The following is a 19,137-nucleotide window of genomic DNA, read 5'->3' as shown; positions in this document are numbered from 1 at the left end:
TAAACTGCTATATTTTTCAGTAGTATAGAACCATTATAACTAGTGTTTAACAGAAGCATACTCTTGCCTCTAAAGGCACAGAAATATTATAAGATTTAGTTGTGTAAACTTAAGTACTCTAGGTTTTTTAAGTCTGAAGATGTAGCAATTTGTCTCTTAGGAGGCATGTTGTTTGACCTTAATGAAACAGAAGAAGTATAAATTGGAAAAAAAAAAAATCTCTTAGCTTTGTATATATAAACATGTTCTTCATCTCCAAACTGAAAAGATAATATTTGTTGCATTAAGAAAGGCAAAGCTGCTCTTTTTTTCCTAGTAAGAGTTCTAGGAAAAGCAAAAAACTTGTTAAAACACTTAATTCTTCTTTTCTATGTGACTCACAGTTTCCTTTTTGCTTCTGACAACATAAGTATCTTTGTATCTGTGCATCAGCCTGCCTAAGGCTTCATCTCCTTCCATCGCTCAAAGACAGAGCCATGGGGACACTTCCAAGAGTCAGCTAAGGAGAGTGCACACACTTAAAACCCACACCTGTTAATCCCCCATCTTTTCCAAGAGTTTCTTATTCAGTATTAGACTTAGAGCCTTTGTGAAAGCGTCCAGAATATTTTAACATTTCCTGCTTCATCTACAACTTAGAGCCAGAAGTACAGCCCCAGTTTCTTCCAAGATGTTTTATGAGCAAAGAGTCATGTGCTCTGTAATCATTCTTAGTTTAAGATGCCTCAGGTTTCATGCTTTGGGGATAGAGAAGGAAAGCACATTTTCTTCTGACACTTCCAGTCCATGGAATATATGTTTTAGAATTCTCATTTTTTTTCCAGCTGGACTGTGATTTCCTGATCACCAAGTTGGGATGCTGCATTAAAATGCATAAGTCTCGGGGTACATGGGTGGTTCAGTCAGTTAAGCATACAACTCTTGATTTTGGCTCAGGTCGTGATCTCAGGTTTGTGAGATGGAGCCCCACATCAGGCTCTGTGCTGAGCGTGGAGCCTGCTTAAGATCCTCTCTCTCCCTCTCCCTCTACCCCTCGCCCCTGCCCCCTGCTCGCACATGCATGTCTTTTCCATGTGACAGTTGGAAGTTGGGGGACCACTGAATCCCATTTCTCAGTAATTGTATTGTGAACCATGCAATATAACAAAGATGATTATGAAAGTCTGCAGTGGACTTGGTGCTGGGCTGTCCTAGAATGGTCACCATCAGCCCCTCTGTCCTGAATGAGGCCTTCTTAGGCACCTCTGGGTAGTGTCTGAAGCCTATCATTTTCACTTAAACCTAGGGCAATATAGTAATTATGCCTCAGCCTATGTGATTGATGTGGACACCAAGACTGGTTGGTGATTTCTTTCTTTTTTTTTTTTTTTCAAAGATTTTATTTATTTGAGAGAGAGAGCAGAGTGAGAGAGAGCATAGGAGTGGGGCTGGAGAGGGGCAGAGGGAAAGGGAGGGGAAGAAGCAAACCCCTTGCTGAGCAGGGAGCCTGATGCGGGGCTCAATACCAGGGCCCTGGGATTGTGACCTGAGCCAAAGGCAGATGCTTAACTGACTGAGCCACCAAGGCACCCTTGGTTAGTGATTTCTTTTATCTTGCTGTGTTGGGTATGTGAGATAACATTATTTGTTACAATGTGGCCTATGTGTTGTACATAACACAGCAGGAACAGTGGGGGACCTGATTATCTCCTGGGTTCACATCTAACTCCTCCTAGATCCACCTACTGCTACTGACTATTGGGATGGTTAGAAATAAAAAGTTATTTCTAGACCATTTGTCATTATCTTAGTCCATTTAGGCTGCTGTAACAAAATACCTAAGATTGGGTGGCTTATAAACAATAGGAATTTATTTCTTGCAGTTTTGGAGGTTAGAAGTCAAGATCAAGGTGTCAGCATGGTTGGATGAGGGTCCTCTTCTGGATCACAGACTTCTCACTGAGTCCTTACATGGTAGAAGGAGCTAGGGATCTTTCTGGAACTTCTTTTATAAGGTAGTAATCCTATTCATAATGGCTCCATCCTCAGAGCTTAGGCACTTTCCAAAGGCCCCAGCTCCTAATACCATGATCTTTGGAGGTTAGGATTTCAACATTTGAATTTGGGGGGATACACTCAGACCATAACAGTCATTGCACACGAGGGACTTGCTTATCATAGGTAAATATTTGAAATTGTAAAAAAATACAAGAAAAAGTATCTCCATAATTCTATCACACAGGGACAACTGCTTTTGGTTTATATCCTTCTAGCCTTTGAACTTTTTTTTTTAAGTTTTATTTATTTATTTATTTATTTGAGAGCAAGAAAGAGAGAGAGAGAGAACATGTGCAAGTAAGGAGAAGGGCAGAGAATCTTCAAGCAGAATCCCCACTGAGCTAGGATCCTGATGGGGGGTGCTCAATCTCATGATCTCTCAGGTGTTTGTATGTTAAAGTCTTTGGCCCATTTTTAAAATAAAGTTGTTTGTTTTCTTATTGTTGAATTTTAAGATCTCTGTTTTGGATAACAGTCTTTTATCAGATGTGTCTTTTGTAAATATTTTATGGTAATTTTTAAAGTCAAGTAGTATCAGTCTTCCAACTTTGTTTCTTCTCTTTCAATATAGTGTTGACTATTCTGGGTTTTTTACTTTTTCACATAAATTTAGAATCATTTTGTTGGTGGGATTTTGGTTAGAATTGCACTGAATCTATAGATCAAGTTGGTAAAAACTGACATCTTGACAGTACTGAATATTCTATCATGAACATGGAATATCTCTCCATTTATTTAATTCTTTGATTTTGTTCATCAGAGCTTTATAGTTTTCCTCATATAGATATTACCTATATTGTGGGTAGCTACTAATGTAAATGGTATTATGTTTTTAATTTCAAATTTCACTTGTTCAATCCTGGTATATAGGAAAGTGATTGACTTTGTATTTTAACCTTGTATCCTGCAAACTTATAATTGCTAATTCGCTCCAGGAATTTTGGGTGATTCTTTCAGATTTTCTTTTTTTTTTTTTTAAGATTTTATTTGTTTATTTGTCAGAAAGAGAGAGAGAGTACAAGCAGGGGGAGCAGCAGGCAGAGAGAGAGAGAAGCAGGCTCCCCATTGAGCAGGGAGCCCAATGTGGGTTTCGATCCCAGGATCCCAGGATCATGACCTGAGCCGAAGGGAGATGCTTAACCAACTGAGCCACCCGGGTGTCCCTCTTTCAGATTTTCTACATAGATAATCAAGTCATCTATAAATAAATATAGTTTGGCTTTTTCCTTCCCAATCTGTATACCTTTTATTTCCTTTTTGTGTTTTAATGTATAAGCTAGTGCTTCCAATATGATGTTGAAACAGAGTTGTAAGAGAGAACATCATTGTTTCTACCTGCAGAATGGGAAAGCTTCAAGTTTTTCACCATTAAGTATGATGTGAGCTGCAGGATTTTTTATAAACTTTTTTTTTAAATCAATTTAAGGTAGTTCCTCTCTATTCCTAATTTACTGTGAGTTTTAGATCATGAATGGTTTTGGATTTTGTCAAACGCTTTTTCTGCATCTATTGCTATGATCATGTGATTTTTTTCTTTTAGTCTGCTGATGTGATGGTTTACATTAATTGATTTTCAAATATTGAGCCACCCTTGCCTACCTGGGATAAATCCCACTTTGTTGGGGTGTGTAGTTCTTTTTATACATTGTTGAATTTGATTTGCTACTATTTTGTTGAGGATTTTTTCATCTAAATTCATGAGAGGTATTGGTTTGTAGCTTTTTTTTCATGTAACATCTTTGTCTGGTTTTGGTATTAGGGTAATTATGGCTTCATAGAATGAGTTAGGAAGTACTCCCTCTGCTTCTATTATCCACAAGAGATTGTAGAGAACTGGTATAATTTCTTCTTTAAATGTTTGGAAAATTCACCAGTGAATCTATCTGGGCCTTGTGCTTTCCATTTTGGAAAGTTATTAATTATTGATTCAATTTCTTTAATAGAGATAGGCTTATTCGGGTTGTTTGTTTCTTCTTGCATGAGTTTGGCTAATTGTGTCTTTCCAAGAATTTGTCCATTTCATCTAGGTTATCAAATTTATGGGCATAGAGTTGTTCATAGTATCCCTTTATTATTTTTTCAATGTCTATTGGAGAATTCTGTTCTTTATATGACTAGAAATGACAATTTGGGTAACAGAGCAAGACTCTAGAGGCTTGGAGTCTGGTAATGGTGCCCCAGGTCTTAGATTGGTGACCAGATTGAGTTTAGGGGGTTGGTCAATACAGCACATCCTGTGCTGGCAAATGGGTTGGGTCATTTAGAATAAGAAATTCTGGTCTTCTGGGAATAATTCAGAGCCCTGTCAGCATCATCTCATGTGATTGGCATGCTTAGACATAATTTAATGTCCTGCCTGAGCACTGGTGCTGGGAATGAGGCATTTCACAAGTCAAAGGGCACAAATTTTATGTTCAGGCAGTGACAGCTGATGATATATAGAGTAAGAAGTTGCCACATCTCATCCCATTGACTCTCTATCAGACCCTCCCTGTTGCTCTCTGTGTCTTTGTATTTCAATCCCTTGTTCCTGGAATTAATGTCAGATGTTTGTGAATCATATAATTTCAAGGAAGGCTGTTTCCTTTCACTTTAGCGAAGAGAAGTCAGGGAAAAGATGTTCTCAGTATTGGCCTGGGCTAGTAATTGAGAAGAAATTCTCTGAGTGTTTCTATTCTCTTCCTTCACCAGACCTGAGATTCTGTCTGTGATGAATGAATAGCCTGTGGCCTAAAGACAACTGATTTCACTTTATCAGGTGGGACCTTGAAAAGTTGAACTTCAGAAAGTTTGTCTTGGCTCACAGGTGTTCTTGAATTGAAGATAACTTAGGGATGCCTTGGTGGTTATTTGCTGCTGTTCCCTGGTTCCTTAAGTTCTTGTGGTTAAGTCTAGAAGAAGAATATGGAACTAAAAACAAGCTAGAAGGAATGGATGGTTCAATGAATAGGTGAATTTAAAAGAGGAAGGGGTGGGAAAACAAGGTCCTCTTCACATTTTAATGTCCTTTGGATTCATGTAGGCCTGGATTCCACTCAAATCCTTAGAATGATTCTGGTTTTCCCTTCCTGCATAGCTTTCCAACTTCTTCCCATTCTTCTCAAGAACCCAGTCTTCTCTTTCTCTATCCTCCAGTCTGTCCTGAATGTCTTCATGAGCTCTAGGGCTTAATGGCTAGTAATATACTATCTTACAATGTTACCCCTCTCAGGGATTCTCACATTTTACCATCAGCCAAGATAAATCTCTAAAATATAATTTCAGATATAAGATAGCAAATGAGAGAAGAAATTTTATGTCTTAAGCCCTCTGATTATGATACACACTAAAGTTCGTGAACTCCCTGCGTTACACCATTGACTCACTCTGTTTCTTGAGCAAGTCTCTTAAGTTGTTTGAGTTATGCTTTCTCCACCTCACAAGTTCACAGAGTTGTTAATGAAGATGAGACAGTGTAAAAAAAAAGTATGGATTGGGAAATAATTTAAAAATTGAGCACCCCCGGGGGAATGATAGAGGAATAAGTAGATCATTCAGGGATTTTGGTTTTGGGATTTTTTTTTTGTTTGTTTATTTGTAAATGAGTTTTGCAAGCGGTGATGGGAAGGAGACTAGCTTTTCTAGAAATAAACTGGTAAGAAAAATTTAAAGTGTTGAACATTCAATAAACAATAGCTGCTATTTACTAAGGTCACTGTCACTATCATCACTATCATCATCATCATTCCATTTAAACAGATGCTAAATTCTGCTTTGATAATCAGTCTCATTCTGGCCAATATTTTCTTGTTAGTTTCCTTCTTGAATTACATTAGAAATCCTAGTTATAGGGTATTCCACTGAACAATATCAGAATATATGTTCTTTTCAAAGGCACAAAGATAGACTATATTCTAGACCATAAAACAATTCTCAATAAATACAAGAGGATTCAAGTCATTTAAAGTATGTTTCTCAACTACAATAAGATTAAATTAGAATTAAAAACAGAAAGATTCCTGGAAAAATCCCCCAAATATTGGAAACAAAATAGCATACTTCTAAATAACCCATGAGCAAAGAAGAAACAAAAGTAAAATAGAAATATTTTTAACTAAATGAAAATAAAAATGCAAAATATGCTTAAATTTAGTTTGAGTAGGACAGAGAAGACACAGATCAGTATCAGGAATGAAAGAGGCAGCATCACTGCAGATTCTACAGATATTAAAAGGATAATACGAGAATATTATGAACAACTTTATGTCAACACATTTGACCACTTATGTAAAAGTTCAAATTCCTTGAAAGACACAAACTAATAAACCTCACTCAAGAAGAAATAGATAATCTGAATATTTCTGTGTCTATTGAAGGAATTGAATTTTTAGTAAAGCAAACAAACACAAAATACCCCCAAACCCAAAACCTTCCTACAGAGAAAACTCCAGGTCCAGATGGCTTCATAGGCAAAGTAATACTACTTGATTTTAAGATTATAAGCTGAAGTATTCAATATAATGTTTCATTGGTATAAATAGGACAAATAGAGCAATGGAACAGAATAGAGACTTCAGAATCAACCTATGTAAATATGGACAAATGATTTTGATGAAGGCGTAAGGTCGATTCAATAGAAAAACAGTTGTCTTTTCAACAAATGGCACTAGAATAATTGGATGTCTGTATGCAAAAAAAATGAACATTAATCCATACCATTCATCATATGCAAAAAATCAACTCAAAATGGATCACAGATTTAAATGTAAAACCTAAAACTATGAAATCTTCATGACCTTTGATTTGGCAAAGGATTTTTAGCTATGACACCAATAATACAATCCTTAACAGAAAATCGTACTAATAAAAAACTTTTGCACTACAAAAGACACCACTGAGAGAATGAAAAGTCAAACTACAGTTAGGGAGAAAATATTCGCAAAGCATATATCTGATAAAGGATTTATAAGAACTCCCAAAACTCTATAATAGGAAAACAAACAATCCCCACCACCACAAAAAAAGCGGGCTAAGGTTTTGGACAGACACCACCAAAAACAAAAACCAGAAAAAAACCCAGATGGTAAATAAGCACATGAAAATATATATGTATAGCATCATTTATTATTAGGGAAATATAACTTAAAATCAAAATGAGATACTACTATATGCCTATTTAGAATGGCTAAAATTAAAAAGTTTGACAGCATGTGTCAACAAGGATGTGGGAAAGTGGAACATGCATACACTGTTGGTGTGAATGAAAATTGTACATCCATTTTGGAAGAGTTTGGCAGTGTCTTAAAAATTTAAATGAAAACCTACCTTATGATCTAGCTATTCCACTCCTAGGTATTTGTCCAAGAGAAATGAAATCATGCATCCCTACAAAGACATATATGCAATTATTCCTAGCAAAATTATCTGTAATAGCCCAAACTGGCAACAACCCAATATCCATCAACGGGTAAATGGATAAACCAACTGTGGTATATCTATGCAATGGAATACTACTCAGCAATAAAAAGGGATGAACAACTGATACATGTTACAACATGGTTGACTCTCATTGTAATAATGCTGGGTGAAAGAATCCATTCAAAAATAGAGTATATACTATATGATTTGATTTATGTGAAACTCTCAAAACTGCAATCTGAAGTATTGTAATAGAAAACCAATATGTGGGTATGAGGGTTGGGGTGGGAGGTGTGGAAAGGAAAGAGGGGGAGATTGAAAAGAAGCACAAGGATTTTTTTGGAGGTAATGAGTATGTTCATTATCTTTATTGTGGTGAGGGTTTTCCAGGTGAAAACATGTCAAAATTCATCAAATTGTATAATTATGTGCAGTTTATTTTATGTCAATTATACTTCAATACGGCTATTGGAAAGAAAATTAAAAATATAATAAAATATTGTAGAGAAGGGCTTGGTTTGAGGAATAGTATACCCATGTACATTTGACTCTTTTTAAGGTTATTTTAGACACTGACATGCTATTTTGAACTATTTAAATATTTTCAAGATACTAGATTTAGGGGAGTGAAACTAAGCTTTTGGTTGGGGGGGCACTAACACATAAGATTCTGTTCAAAATACAACTTTTGAAAATGTGACCATTTGAATAATAGTTTCATTTAGTGCCCCAGTCTTTGGTAGCAAATTAAGTGCTTAGAAAAGGAAATTTCAGAGAAGTTAGTTAAATCTTTTCTATACACTTCACATCTTCTGATTGGTGTCTTTGCTAAAGAGCAGGCCTACATCATGGAATACTCTTCATTAAATGTTGTGTCCATATAATTCCAGCTGCAATAATTACAACAAGAACAACAACCATAGCACCAATAGCCAATAGTAACTGAGGGCTTGCCCTGGGTCAGGCACTGTTCTAAGCATTTTACATATATTAAACCATTTACTCCTCACAATAACCCTATAAGGTAGAGACTGCTATGCCTATTTATAGAATAAATTTAAGCACAAAGAGGTGCAAATATCAAATTATCTGGGCCGGACATGGCTTAAATAAATACATTGTTGTTTATTTACTGATCTATTGTTTAAGAGATTATGATCATGACTATTCCATCCCAGCCTTTATAACATATCAGGCCTTCCATATACCACATTCAATAAAGTGTATAAGTCAGCCTGCTGGCAAAATCTCCTGTCTAGTGTATGTTCCCAGGACCACTATCCTCTGACTTGTCCCATCTGCTGCCACTCCCTTACATTCCCCATGTTCTCTTGGACTCCCTGATGCTATACTCTAACTTTCAGGACCCACTTCTGACACATCCTCTCGTTTAAAATTCCTGCTCTGGTTTTGGCCATTATCAAAAAGACAAGAAACCAAAAAAATGTCAGTGAGGATGTAGAGAAAAGAGAGCCCTTGTGTACTGTTGTTGGGAATGTAAATTGATGCAACTAATAAGGAAAACAGTATGGAGGTTCTTCAAAAAATTAAAAATAGAAATTCCATATGATACAGTAATTCCACTACTGGGTATTTGCCCCCCCCAAATAAAAAACACTAATTAGAAAGAATTATGCACCTCTATATTTATTGCAGCATTATCTACAATTGCTAAAATATGGAAGCAACCCAAGTGTTCATCGATAGTTGAAAGGATAGAAAAGATGTGTATATATACAATGGAATATTAGTCAACCATAAAAAGAATAAGATCTTGCTATTTGTGACATGGATAGACCTAGAGGGTATTATGCTAAGTGAAATAAGTCAAAGAAAGACAAATACCATATGATTTCTTTGATATGTGGAATCTAAAAAACAAAACAAACAAAAAACCAGACTCTTAAAAACAGAGAAGAAACTAATGGTTGCCAGAGGGCAGGTGTGTGGAGGGGTGGGTGAATTGGTGAAGGGGATTAAGAGGTACAAACTTCCAGTTTTAAAATAAATAAGTCACAGAGATGAAAAATATGGCAGAGAGAATATAGTCAATGATACTGTAATAATATCCTTGGTGACAGATGGTGACTACACTTATCATGGTAAGCCTTGAATAATGTATAGAACTCTCAAATCCCTATGTTGTGTACCTGAAACTAATATACGTCCACTATACTTCAATAATAAAAAAAAGTAGAGTTTAGACAAAACAAGGAAGGCAAACCTTACAGCTCAGCTTAATAGAAAGAAAGGATTCTTTGTATTCTTTTGTAAATACAAGTTGCTTTTTTTTTTTTAAAGATTTTATTTATTTATTCATGAGAGAGAGCGAGAGAGCACAGCAGGGGGGGTGGCAGGCTGAGAGAGAAGCAAGCTCCCCGCTGAGCAAGGAGTGTGGTGCGGGACTTGATCCCAGGACCCTGGGATCATGATCTGAGCCAAAGGCAGACTCTTAACCGACGGAGCAACCCAGGTGTCCCAAATACAAGTTGCTTATTACCTCAAGAGTGTGAAGCCAAAAATCTAGAGGTCTAGATACCTTTAGACAGACTGAAAAATGACCTACAAACTTAGGCATTTAAGGAGCAATACTTCCCTCTGATATAAAGAGCATCGTGGAAGAGAACTTTATGCTCTGGTCAAATGTACCCCCAATGGAACAGGTTACTTGTACAATTGAATCATGGGTCTCATTCAGCACAGTAATTATAGAAACAACATTTGGGCTAAAAATATGGAATATTGGGGTACCTCTTTCAAATATGAGTTATAATAAAATGTTATTTTTATTATTATCCCATAGAAAGCCACAGCATACCTTTGCATATTATTAATTGTAGATATATAAGCCTTTTAAAATGTCCTAGCACAGGACCTTAAGAAGAAGAGACTACAAACTGTGAACTGATAGGTAAAATGACTGCACTGAGTTTACGTCCAAGATTAGAAAGATTTATGAGTTTTAGTGGAAGGCTCATTTGAAACAATGGAATTAATATTGAATGCTTCAAAATCCAAATGTGAAATGACTGAAGAATCTGACATGTATTTAGTGTAGTGTTCTGGATTTCCTCCTGTCTTTTGTCTACTTTGCAAAGAGAAAATATATATAAAGAGGTGATGCTATATGATCATCGGACCAGAATTCCATTAGGGTTTACTGTTGTGTGAAAAGGAAAGCAGAGAACAAGTTCCCAGATTCTCACTTCACATATTTTGATATATATTTTTGACACAATTCTTGTGTGTCGAGTTTGTATATCCCTCATTAGGTTCCAAAACAACAATGAAAACAACTTATGAAATCACATAAATTAAGATTCCAAGTAAGATAAGCGACAAATAAGGGTGGGATGAAAGACAAAGGCAGTAATGATGCCAAAACATGCATACCACGAAGTCTTATACACTTAGTATGGGTGGGGGACGCTTTTGGCCCTGGCTTTCTATCAGTCAACACAATAAGAAAAACCTGGTTACAATGTCACAAAATAAATACAGTTGCTCAGGAAAAAAAACAAACAAACTAGCCTTTTTTTTTTTTTTTTTACATAAAGAACAGATTTTTTTCCCCAGAGTTTTAATAAAGAGGATACTCTATGATTTAATAAGCAATGTCTAACAATGCTCTTACTATGCACAGCAGAAAGTTTCATTGTTGATTCCTACAGTAGACTTGAATGTTGATCATGGCATTATACCAAAGTTTATCTAAAAAGCTATTTTGGAGTATGCCAGTCTTATTGTCAAGCATTGTGAAGGGTTGAGATTTTACCCTATGTGCACACTAGCACGCATGGTTCACTAATGCTGGCAGGAGACACCAGACGCCAGGGTCAAAGACAAAGGACAGTTTATTTACTCACAGCAATAGCATTAGCCTGAATATCACATTTGTTCCCATTCTAGGAGCTCAGATTCCCACAGGGCAATGCAAAGAGGTATGGGTGATACCTACACGTGCCGCAGAAACCCTGAGCTTAGGGAACTTGGCTCTTTGCTAATAGGATATGAGCAAGTGTTCCCTTTTTGCCCCAGAGGGAGACATTACCTTTTATTCTATGGGACAGTAAACAAACTTCTATCTTCCAAGCCTGTTTCCTATACAAACGTCTTTGGAAAGATAGTCTGGAGCACAGGAAATCAGTACCTTTGCTTATAAGATACACAGAAACATGAGGGTCTCTTGGAGAATTGTCTCCCAACAACTGTGCATTCCAAGGCCTAGTCTAGCTTTCTCTAGCTTGATCCCTTTAGACTATTTGGAGGAATTGATGGATTCTGTTTCATTTGATACTCATCATACTGTATCCTTATTATATTCTAGGCACTGGCTACAGTGATAAACAAACAGGATTGGTTCTTCCCTTCACAGAACATAGAGAAAATACAAATATATTTTATGTGTTTTTCCAGCAGTTATTCCTAAATGTCCTCGCAACAGGATTTTTTTTTTTTTTTGGTAATAGATTTTATTTTTGTAGAGTAGATTTAAGATCACAGCAAATGAGTGGAATGTGCAGAGATTTCTCATATACCTACTGCACACATGCAGAGATATACCATATACCCTTTGCCCTCCTCGTTACCAACATCCCACACCAGAGTTTGTTACAAATCAGTTACATTTGTCACAATTGATGGACTCACACTGATACATCATTATCATCAGGAAATTGTATTTGACATCAGTGTTTACTCTTGGTGTTGTATATTCTGTGGGTTTGAACAAATGTATAAAAAAAGGTTTTCCACGAATATTGGTGACAATTCAATATTCTACAATCTCACAAGTAATGGAGTTTCATGTTTTTTGTTTTTTTTTTAAGATTTTATTTATTTATTTGAGAGAGAGAGAGAGAGAGCACAAGCACGGGGCAGAGGGAGAAGCAGACTCCCAGATGAGCAGGGAGCCCGATGCAGGGCTCGATCCCAGGACCCTGGGATCATGACCGGAGCTGAAGGCAGACGCTTAACTGACTGAGCCACCCAGGCGCCCCGTGGAGCTTCACATTTTTATATTTACAGATAAATACAGACACAAGTGCCTGCAGAAGCATTTGAACCAGGGCTTAATGTCAGCATTTTTCTGTGACAACTGAGAAACCTAACAGAGATGCACAAAGTACTCCACAGACATCATCTGATACCACCTATTGTCAGAGGGTAATTCTTCCTTAAAAATGGCCTTAACTCTCCACTGATTACCTGACCTTGGCCCTAAAGTTTTATCTCATGTAGCAAGGCACTTAGAGTTCTTCTTCTGGAGCATTTGTACCTCTTCTTTAGGTGGGAACTCTGACATACCTGAAAACTTCTTGTTGTCTGTGAAGGTGAATCATGGTCCGTTTCTTTAGGATGTTTCTCCTCCCTGGTCTGAGGAGACCTCTAATACTTTAACATCTGCCTTGAATGCTCCTTGTCTTACTAGCTAAGGTAGTGCAGCCATCTTTTTCTGACAAAATAATTGGCGATTGCCCTCTATTTAATTATCCCCCAGTCAGTTCCAGACTGCAAATACTGATTGCTAACGTCGATCGGACTTAGCCTGCGGGCCAAGCAGAGGCTGACTCGAATTCCATTACCTAACCCTGGGACCGGCCCCTCACACTGTTGGGAGAACCAGCCTTCTCAGTATTTCTGCTGGGGTTTTTCTTTCCCCCCTCTCAGAAAACCTGTTATTTCCTGCTAGTACAGTGGCCTCACTGGCTTAACTTGATGGCATTGGCATATAGAAGCCGAGACCGCCGTGCCAGCTGGATGGACGTCCAAACTTGGGTTTGCGAGAGCTGCCTAGCCAAGTAAAAAATTAGAGATGAAAAAGACCTGTTAAATAACCCAATCCCTTCCGTAGCCGGTGCCAGAGCATTCCTCTGATGAGAGCTTAGACCTGGCCGGCTCCAAATGACTTTAACAATGTGCCTTCTCACGCTTTTTTGGGAAGATGGGGCTGTCTCTTCAATTTTTCTTTTGGTAACACTTTTGACTAGAATTTTTTTAGACCAGCATACCACTTCCCACTTAGTGTTTTGGTTCAGCTACAGCAAACCCATGAAACGAGCTATTTTCAGAGTCAATATAAATGTTTGGATGACATTTCAAGTACTTCATTAACCCAGTCATTCCTGCAGCGTGTCTAGATTGCGGGAGAGGGAGAGAGGACCTGTGTGGGCTTTAGAGACAGACAAGTGCAGTTAGAATCATAGTTCTCCTTAACTGGGGGTTTGTTATTGTCATGATTGTTGTTTTCAGTATCTGGCCTTTATTAAATGCTTTCTGTATGCCAGGGGCTATGGTAAGTACTGTCCAAAAGTCCTTCCTGCTAGCAAATTTATGAAATTGATACTATCATCTCTGGTTTAGAATGGAAAGTTTAGCAGTTAAGAGTGGAGGCTCTGGAGTTAAATTGCCAGATTAAAATGCCAGCTCAGTTGCTGACGAGCGCTGTGACCTCAAGCCTTTCACTTAACCTCTCTATGCCCCGTTTCTCCATCTGGAAAATGCGGGTGATGACCATGCCTGCCTGCTAGGTAATTTTGAGGAAGAAATGGGTTAATATATGTGAATTAATCAGATCAGTGCCTCGCAAGGAGCAAGCCCTTGAATTTACACAATGTTGATGAGACTTAGATGGACAAATTTGCTCAAAGTCACAGAGCATCCAGATTTAAACTGCAGTCAGTTCTATTCCAGAACCCACCCAAATGATTAACCATTAGAATACCCTAGTGTGGTCAGGAGACTTAACCTCCCTGAGCCTCAGTTTTCCTCACTGGTAAAATGGGAATAATGCTCTATCTCCTGCATAGCTGCTGTGAAGATTAAAATGCAATCATATAGGTAAGGGCACTATTCCAGAGCCCGGCCCAGAGCTGGGGATCAATTAGTAAGAGCGAGTTCTCCATTTCTACATCCAGATCTCTAGAATATATGTATGTATGTATCTGCGTGTGTATATGCACTTACATGCATATGCGTGTTATGTATAATGAGTTGCCATGTAAAATGACTTACTCTTTAAAGTTTCTGATGATATTGGAACTTTGGAATGGTTCAAAGTGTACTTTTATGAGTTTACTCCCATTTAAAAGAAGAATTGGATTGTTTTACTAGATAATTAAAAACAGTTTCCTTCTTAATAAAGTCTTATTCTGTTCCGATGGTTTGGAGTATGCCTTTTCTGGATTTTTAAAAGGAGTTCATCAAATGGTTAAGAATTGCGTAAATACTTTTCCTTTCACAAATATAGATTGACCAAAATTTCAATTTTTATATCACAGAGAGAAGAGATAGTTACAACCTAGCAGGCAGAAATGTGATGATATGTTTTTGCTGTTGTGCCTTTTTTTTTTTTTTTTGGTGTGTGTGGGAAAGGGTGTGATGTCATTTTGTCTCCACCCCCTGTGAGTAAGCCCACGGCAGAGCTAAGTGCAGCCGCCCGCCTCTGTCACTGGGAGACAGTCCACTTAAATGCAGTTCCAGGGTTGCGGGACGCCCACCAGCATCACTCCCCATGCGAGGTGGCAAATGCAACATGCTCTCCAGCTTGGGGTGTCTACTTCTCTGTGGAAGTATTGCACTAGCCCTGGGAAATGCACAGAAATTGCCAAAAGGCAAGTAGCTCTGCTGTTTTGTGTTTTAAAAATAATTTTTTAAGAGATACTAGTTTTTAAATGTTGATATTAAATGTGATCTACTTTACCAGATTGGGGGGGGGGGAGCGGAATACAGTTCTTCTGTGGAGAGTCAAAGTTCAGATGTGTGAAGGAGTTGCTTAAACTTTTACTTTTTTTTCTCCTCTGTTACTTAGTTTTCAATTGAATCTCTTTAATGCAAAAATGAAGACCAACTTCTTAGGTTTCACAGATGTTCACAGTAGCTTGAATGCTATAGATTCAAACTATTGTATTTGTATATTGAGTCATATGTAGATGGGTATGGTAGTCTATTAAAAAGACTCGTTTGGTGTTTTTATTGCCCTTCCCAGAGACTAAACCAGTACTGGCTTTAGGTTTAAAAGAAGCTAATTCTGAAGCTTTGGATGGTGTAAACCTCACGCGTACTTGCTAACTTGGGGGTTGAGGGACGCTAGGCAGGGCACATCAAGGTAGGGTCATGTGCTAATTTGTAGACACTTCTCTCCAGGGGAGTTTGGAAGAGGGTTTGATCTGCTGGACTGGACACTCCCCCTTTTCCTGGCTAAACTGCTCTCATTTTAGTGTTGGTATTTTGTTTACAAATGCCATCAAAAGAAAATTAAACTTTCTAAATTTAGACCCTAAAAATCTTTTGCGCCTATCAGCACCACCACAAGAGCTTGCCTCTCTCCTATCTTTGAACATAAACATTGCATGTACTTTTTTGTTTGTCTGCAGAGGCACTTTCTAAGCCAACTCCAGGTCAGTGAAGGCTTTTTATGGCTGCAGACTGTTGTAGTCAGCGGGATTATGAAAAACAGGCTGAACTTACTCTACAGTTATGATGGAAAATATTAGAAGGAATGCAGAGCCACAGGCTTGTCAAAACCCTGGTGTGCACAGACTCAGAAAGAAGGGTTGTTAGTGTCAGAATATCCAAAAGATCCTTCCTAGGTCCTCTCTTTGGATAGTTTGTTCCAAAATCATCTTGTCCCAAGTGAAAACTGTTCTCTCCTCAGTGTGATAAGTGAAACTTGAATCCAGAATGTGAGGGCTGGAGAATTTAGCTAGTTGATATTTCGCGTGGTGATGTAAAAAGCAATAAAAAGGGCTGAGTAAACCTTCTTAACTCTGATCAGATAATTATGCAGAAATAAATAAATAAATAAATACATACATACATACAAACATACACTATTAGATCTTTTCCTTCTATTAAGAATTTGTTTCTTGATCAAGGTGAAAGTGTTTAAGTAAATCAATTAGGAGGCACAAGCATTTAGAATTAATTGTTCCTCCTGCTGAAATATTTAACAAGGACACATCATTTGAGAGAAGTTGGGTTTTCTCAAGCTCAGTACCTACAGATGGTTTTATTTTACCTCATATTCACCGTGTAGGGATGATAGCCATAATTTTGTTACTGCAGACTTCTGCAAATTCCAAATGCTTTAATTATCATGTTGCAATCACTGGATACAAATCTCTTGACACAGTTTTCCTTTATTTGTTGTGGTTAAAAGAAAAGTGGCCCAAAATGGCCACAAAACTTTGTCTAGTTCTTTGCACTTTAATTTGAAGAATTTTCATCCAGGTTTCCTTTGTAATTTTAAGAAATATCTGTGGCTTTGGTAATTGTTAAAAAGCCCTGTCAAATTAGAATAATTATATTATAAAATAATTGGCAGTCCCCTTGTCTCTGGTGCTATGTTTTTCTTTATTATGGAAGCTACTAAGGAACTTTCTTTTAGCTGAAATCACCTTTCTCAAACTGTGTTCCTAGAATAGGTGTACTGACCTCAAAAGGGGGTTGGGCAGGCATCTGCTCTCCACCCGTAACTTAAGGAGTGTTCGTGCTTTGTTGTCTTTTGGGGAGTCCCAACAGATGTGAGAATTTCACAAGGTCTGAGAATTACTCAGTAAAAAAACCTGCCCAACATTTTAAACCCATTGTTTCTCAAACTCGTTTGACTAAGAATCCTTTTTCTAGTGAAATAGCTCTAATATCTTGCTGGGGGCTTGTCTTTCACAGGACACCTTTGGGGAAATGCTGAGCTAAACAAGAACAGGGTGGGGAGGGGAATAAAAAGGGTTTCTATTCTTTTTCCTTCCCACTTTAGAGTTAGTTTTATATCATCTGTGATTTAAGAAGAGGATAGGATTTTGCAGCTGGACAGGACATTAGTGGTTGAGTGGTTGCCAGGCCTTTTGATTTATGAACTGGTAAAAAGACAGATATAGTTTCACTATCAGGGTTCCATTATAGAAGACATACTTGAATTGTGTGAGGATGTTCAAAGAGGAAACAAAATCCCCATTGTTCATCAAAGCAAGCCATTTTAACATATTTATAAAATAAATGAATTTATACAAATAAGTCTATTGTTTTTATTTTTCTCTTTTCACCATGAACTAATGAAAATTTCATCACAGGCCACTATTTGGGAGCCACTGTCCTAGCTTAACTATTTATTTTACAAATGAAGACACCCAAAGGCAGGAGGGTTAGTAACTTTCCCCCATCGATGGCAGAACCAGGACTGGATTCCAGTCAGAAATCCATGTCCTGCCCTGTGAGCAGGCTTCTCTACCCCAAACCTTATGAGTTACATTGTGCAGTGTATGTGTGAATGCTACCCTTCTCGTGAATACAATTTTTCCTGCAAATATCATAACCATTATCTTAATCTTCACATTTTCCCAAGAACATATCCTATACACACACATACACAAATTACTATATTTATATATCTGCATAGTTGTCACATATAGTTGATATATATATATATATATATATATATAGTTGGCTATTTATAAGAAAAATTATTTGTTAAATAAGATATCATTTTTCCCTTGTCTTATGCCTATTTGCATACCTAGCCACATACTTTGTTATAGAAAATAAGATATTAGAAGTCTTTCTTACTTTTCAAAAGCTTAGAGTAAAGTAAGAGACTATTACTAATGGATCTCTTCTCTCTACCACTTAATGAGTATGTGTTTTGGCAAATCATTTACCTTGGCTAAGCCTCAGTTTTACAATAATGATAACTATCTCATAGTGTTTTAGAATTAAATGAGATGAGATATAATGTTAATTGGGTCATAGAAAAATGGATCAATATTTAAAAATATGTACACTATAATTTGTGATCTTGTGTCCAGACTGACAGATCTCTTGAAGGGCAATAAATGTAGGTGTCATGTTCTTGGCAGAAAGGTGGGGCGAGGGAGTTGAGTGTTGCTCTACAGACAATGAGAGAAGACCTCTCCTAGACTCCATCCTGACCGTCATCAACCAATGTTTGATTGTCAAGATCAAACATTGCTCTTATCTGTGGAAAGCTGCACTTTTGCCTCAGGATCAGCTTTCCCTGGGGATTGGTAAGGCCTCACAGAGCTTCCTGGAGAGATCCCCTTGTACTTGTCTTTCAGGAAGAGAATTAAAGCCATAACATACAGGCCCTGAGAAGAATTACCACATTGTTTTACACTTATGAAAGCCCCTGTGCTCCAGCTACCTCTTGGAATCTTTATTCTTGGCACCACAGAACTTTTCTTCCCTCATTGCATACCAGGCTAAGATAAAAACCACAGAGAACAATACGTAGTGAAGGAAGCCAACAAAAGCTCATAGTGGGACATGAGGGGCTTGACATACCTCTCTGCAGAAACTCCTGTGTGTGGAAGACTGTGATCAGCCAGCAGGCGAAGGCTACTATTTCTAGCTAACGCTATCAATCCTGAGGCCCGTGTGAGGAAAATCACAGAGGAACATCCAAGATACAAGTGTAATCAGATAGCCTGAAGGCATAAGGCTCTTGGGCATGACTCTTGGCATGTGGCTGAGCCAAGAGGCAGCTGGCTCTTTGCCTCAGGTTCTTACCTGACAAGGTAGAAGTCACTGATTGCAAGGACAGAAAACAGGGGTGGATGGTAATAATAACAATAACTCCATAGTTACTAATAACTCTTCTCAACATTTTTTGAGCTCAGATTGCCTGTGGTAATTCAGGGCTAAATATCTTTAATGTGGAAAATCTAAATTCTCAAAGCTCCCTATTAA

The 19,137-nt window shown here is 37.6% G+C and overlaps 1 protein-coding gene across 2 annotated transcripts in view; it reads left to right on the top strand.

The window, feature by feature from the left end:
• Positions 1-14,866: 14,866 nt before the first annotated feature.
• The window catches only part of ABI3BP (ABI family member 3 binding protein), a 239,679-nt gene continuing 235,408 nt past the window's right edge, over positions 14,867-19,137 (top strand). For both annotated transcript variants that reach the window (XM_032406430.1, XM_032406431.1), the window contains exon 1: positions 14,867-15,047. In XM_032406430.1, the coding sequence (XP_032262321.1) occupies positions 14,948-15,047 (100 nt within the window). In that variant the 5' untranslated portion in view covers positions 14,867-14,947. The remainder of the gene's footprint in view (positions 15,048-19,137) is intronic.

This window comes from Phoca vitulina, unplaced genomic scaffold (assembly GCF_004348235.1).
Source record: "Phoca vitulina isolate PV1807 unplaced genomic scaffold, GSC_HSeal_1.0 scaffold8, whole genome shotgun sequence".
Taxonomy (NCBI): domain Eukaryota; kingdom Metazoa; phylum Chordata; class Mammalia; order Carnivora; family Phocidae; genus Phoca; species Phoca vitulina.
Note: the sequence above shows the minus strand (reverse complement) of the source record. Positions and strands in the feature narration are given on the sequence as shown.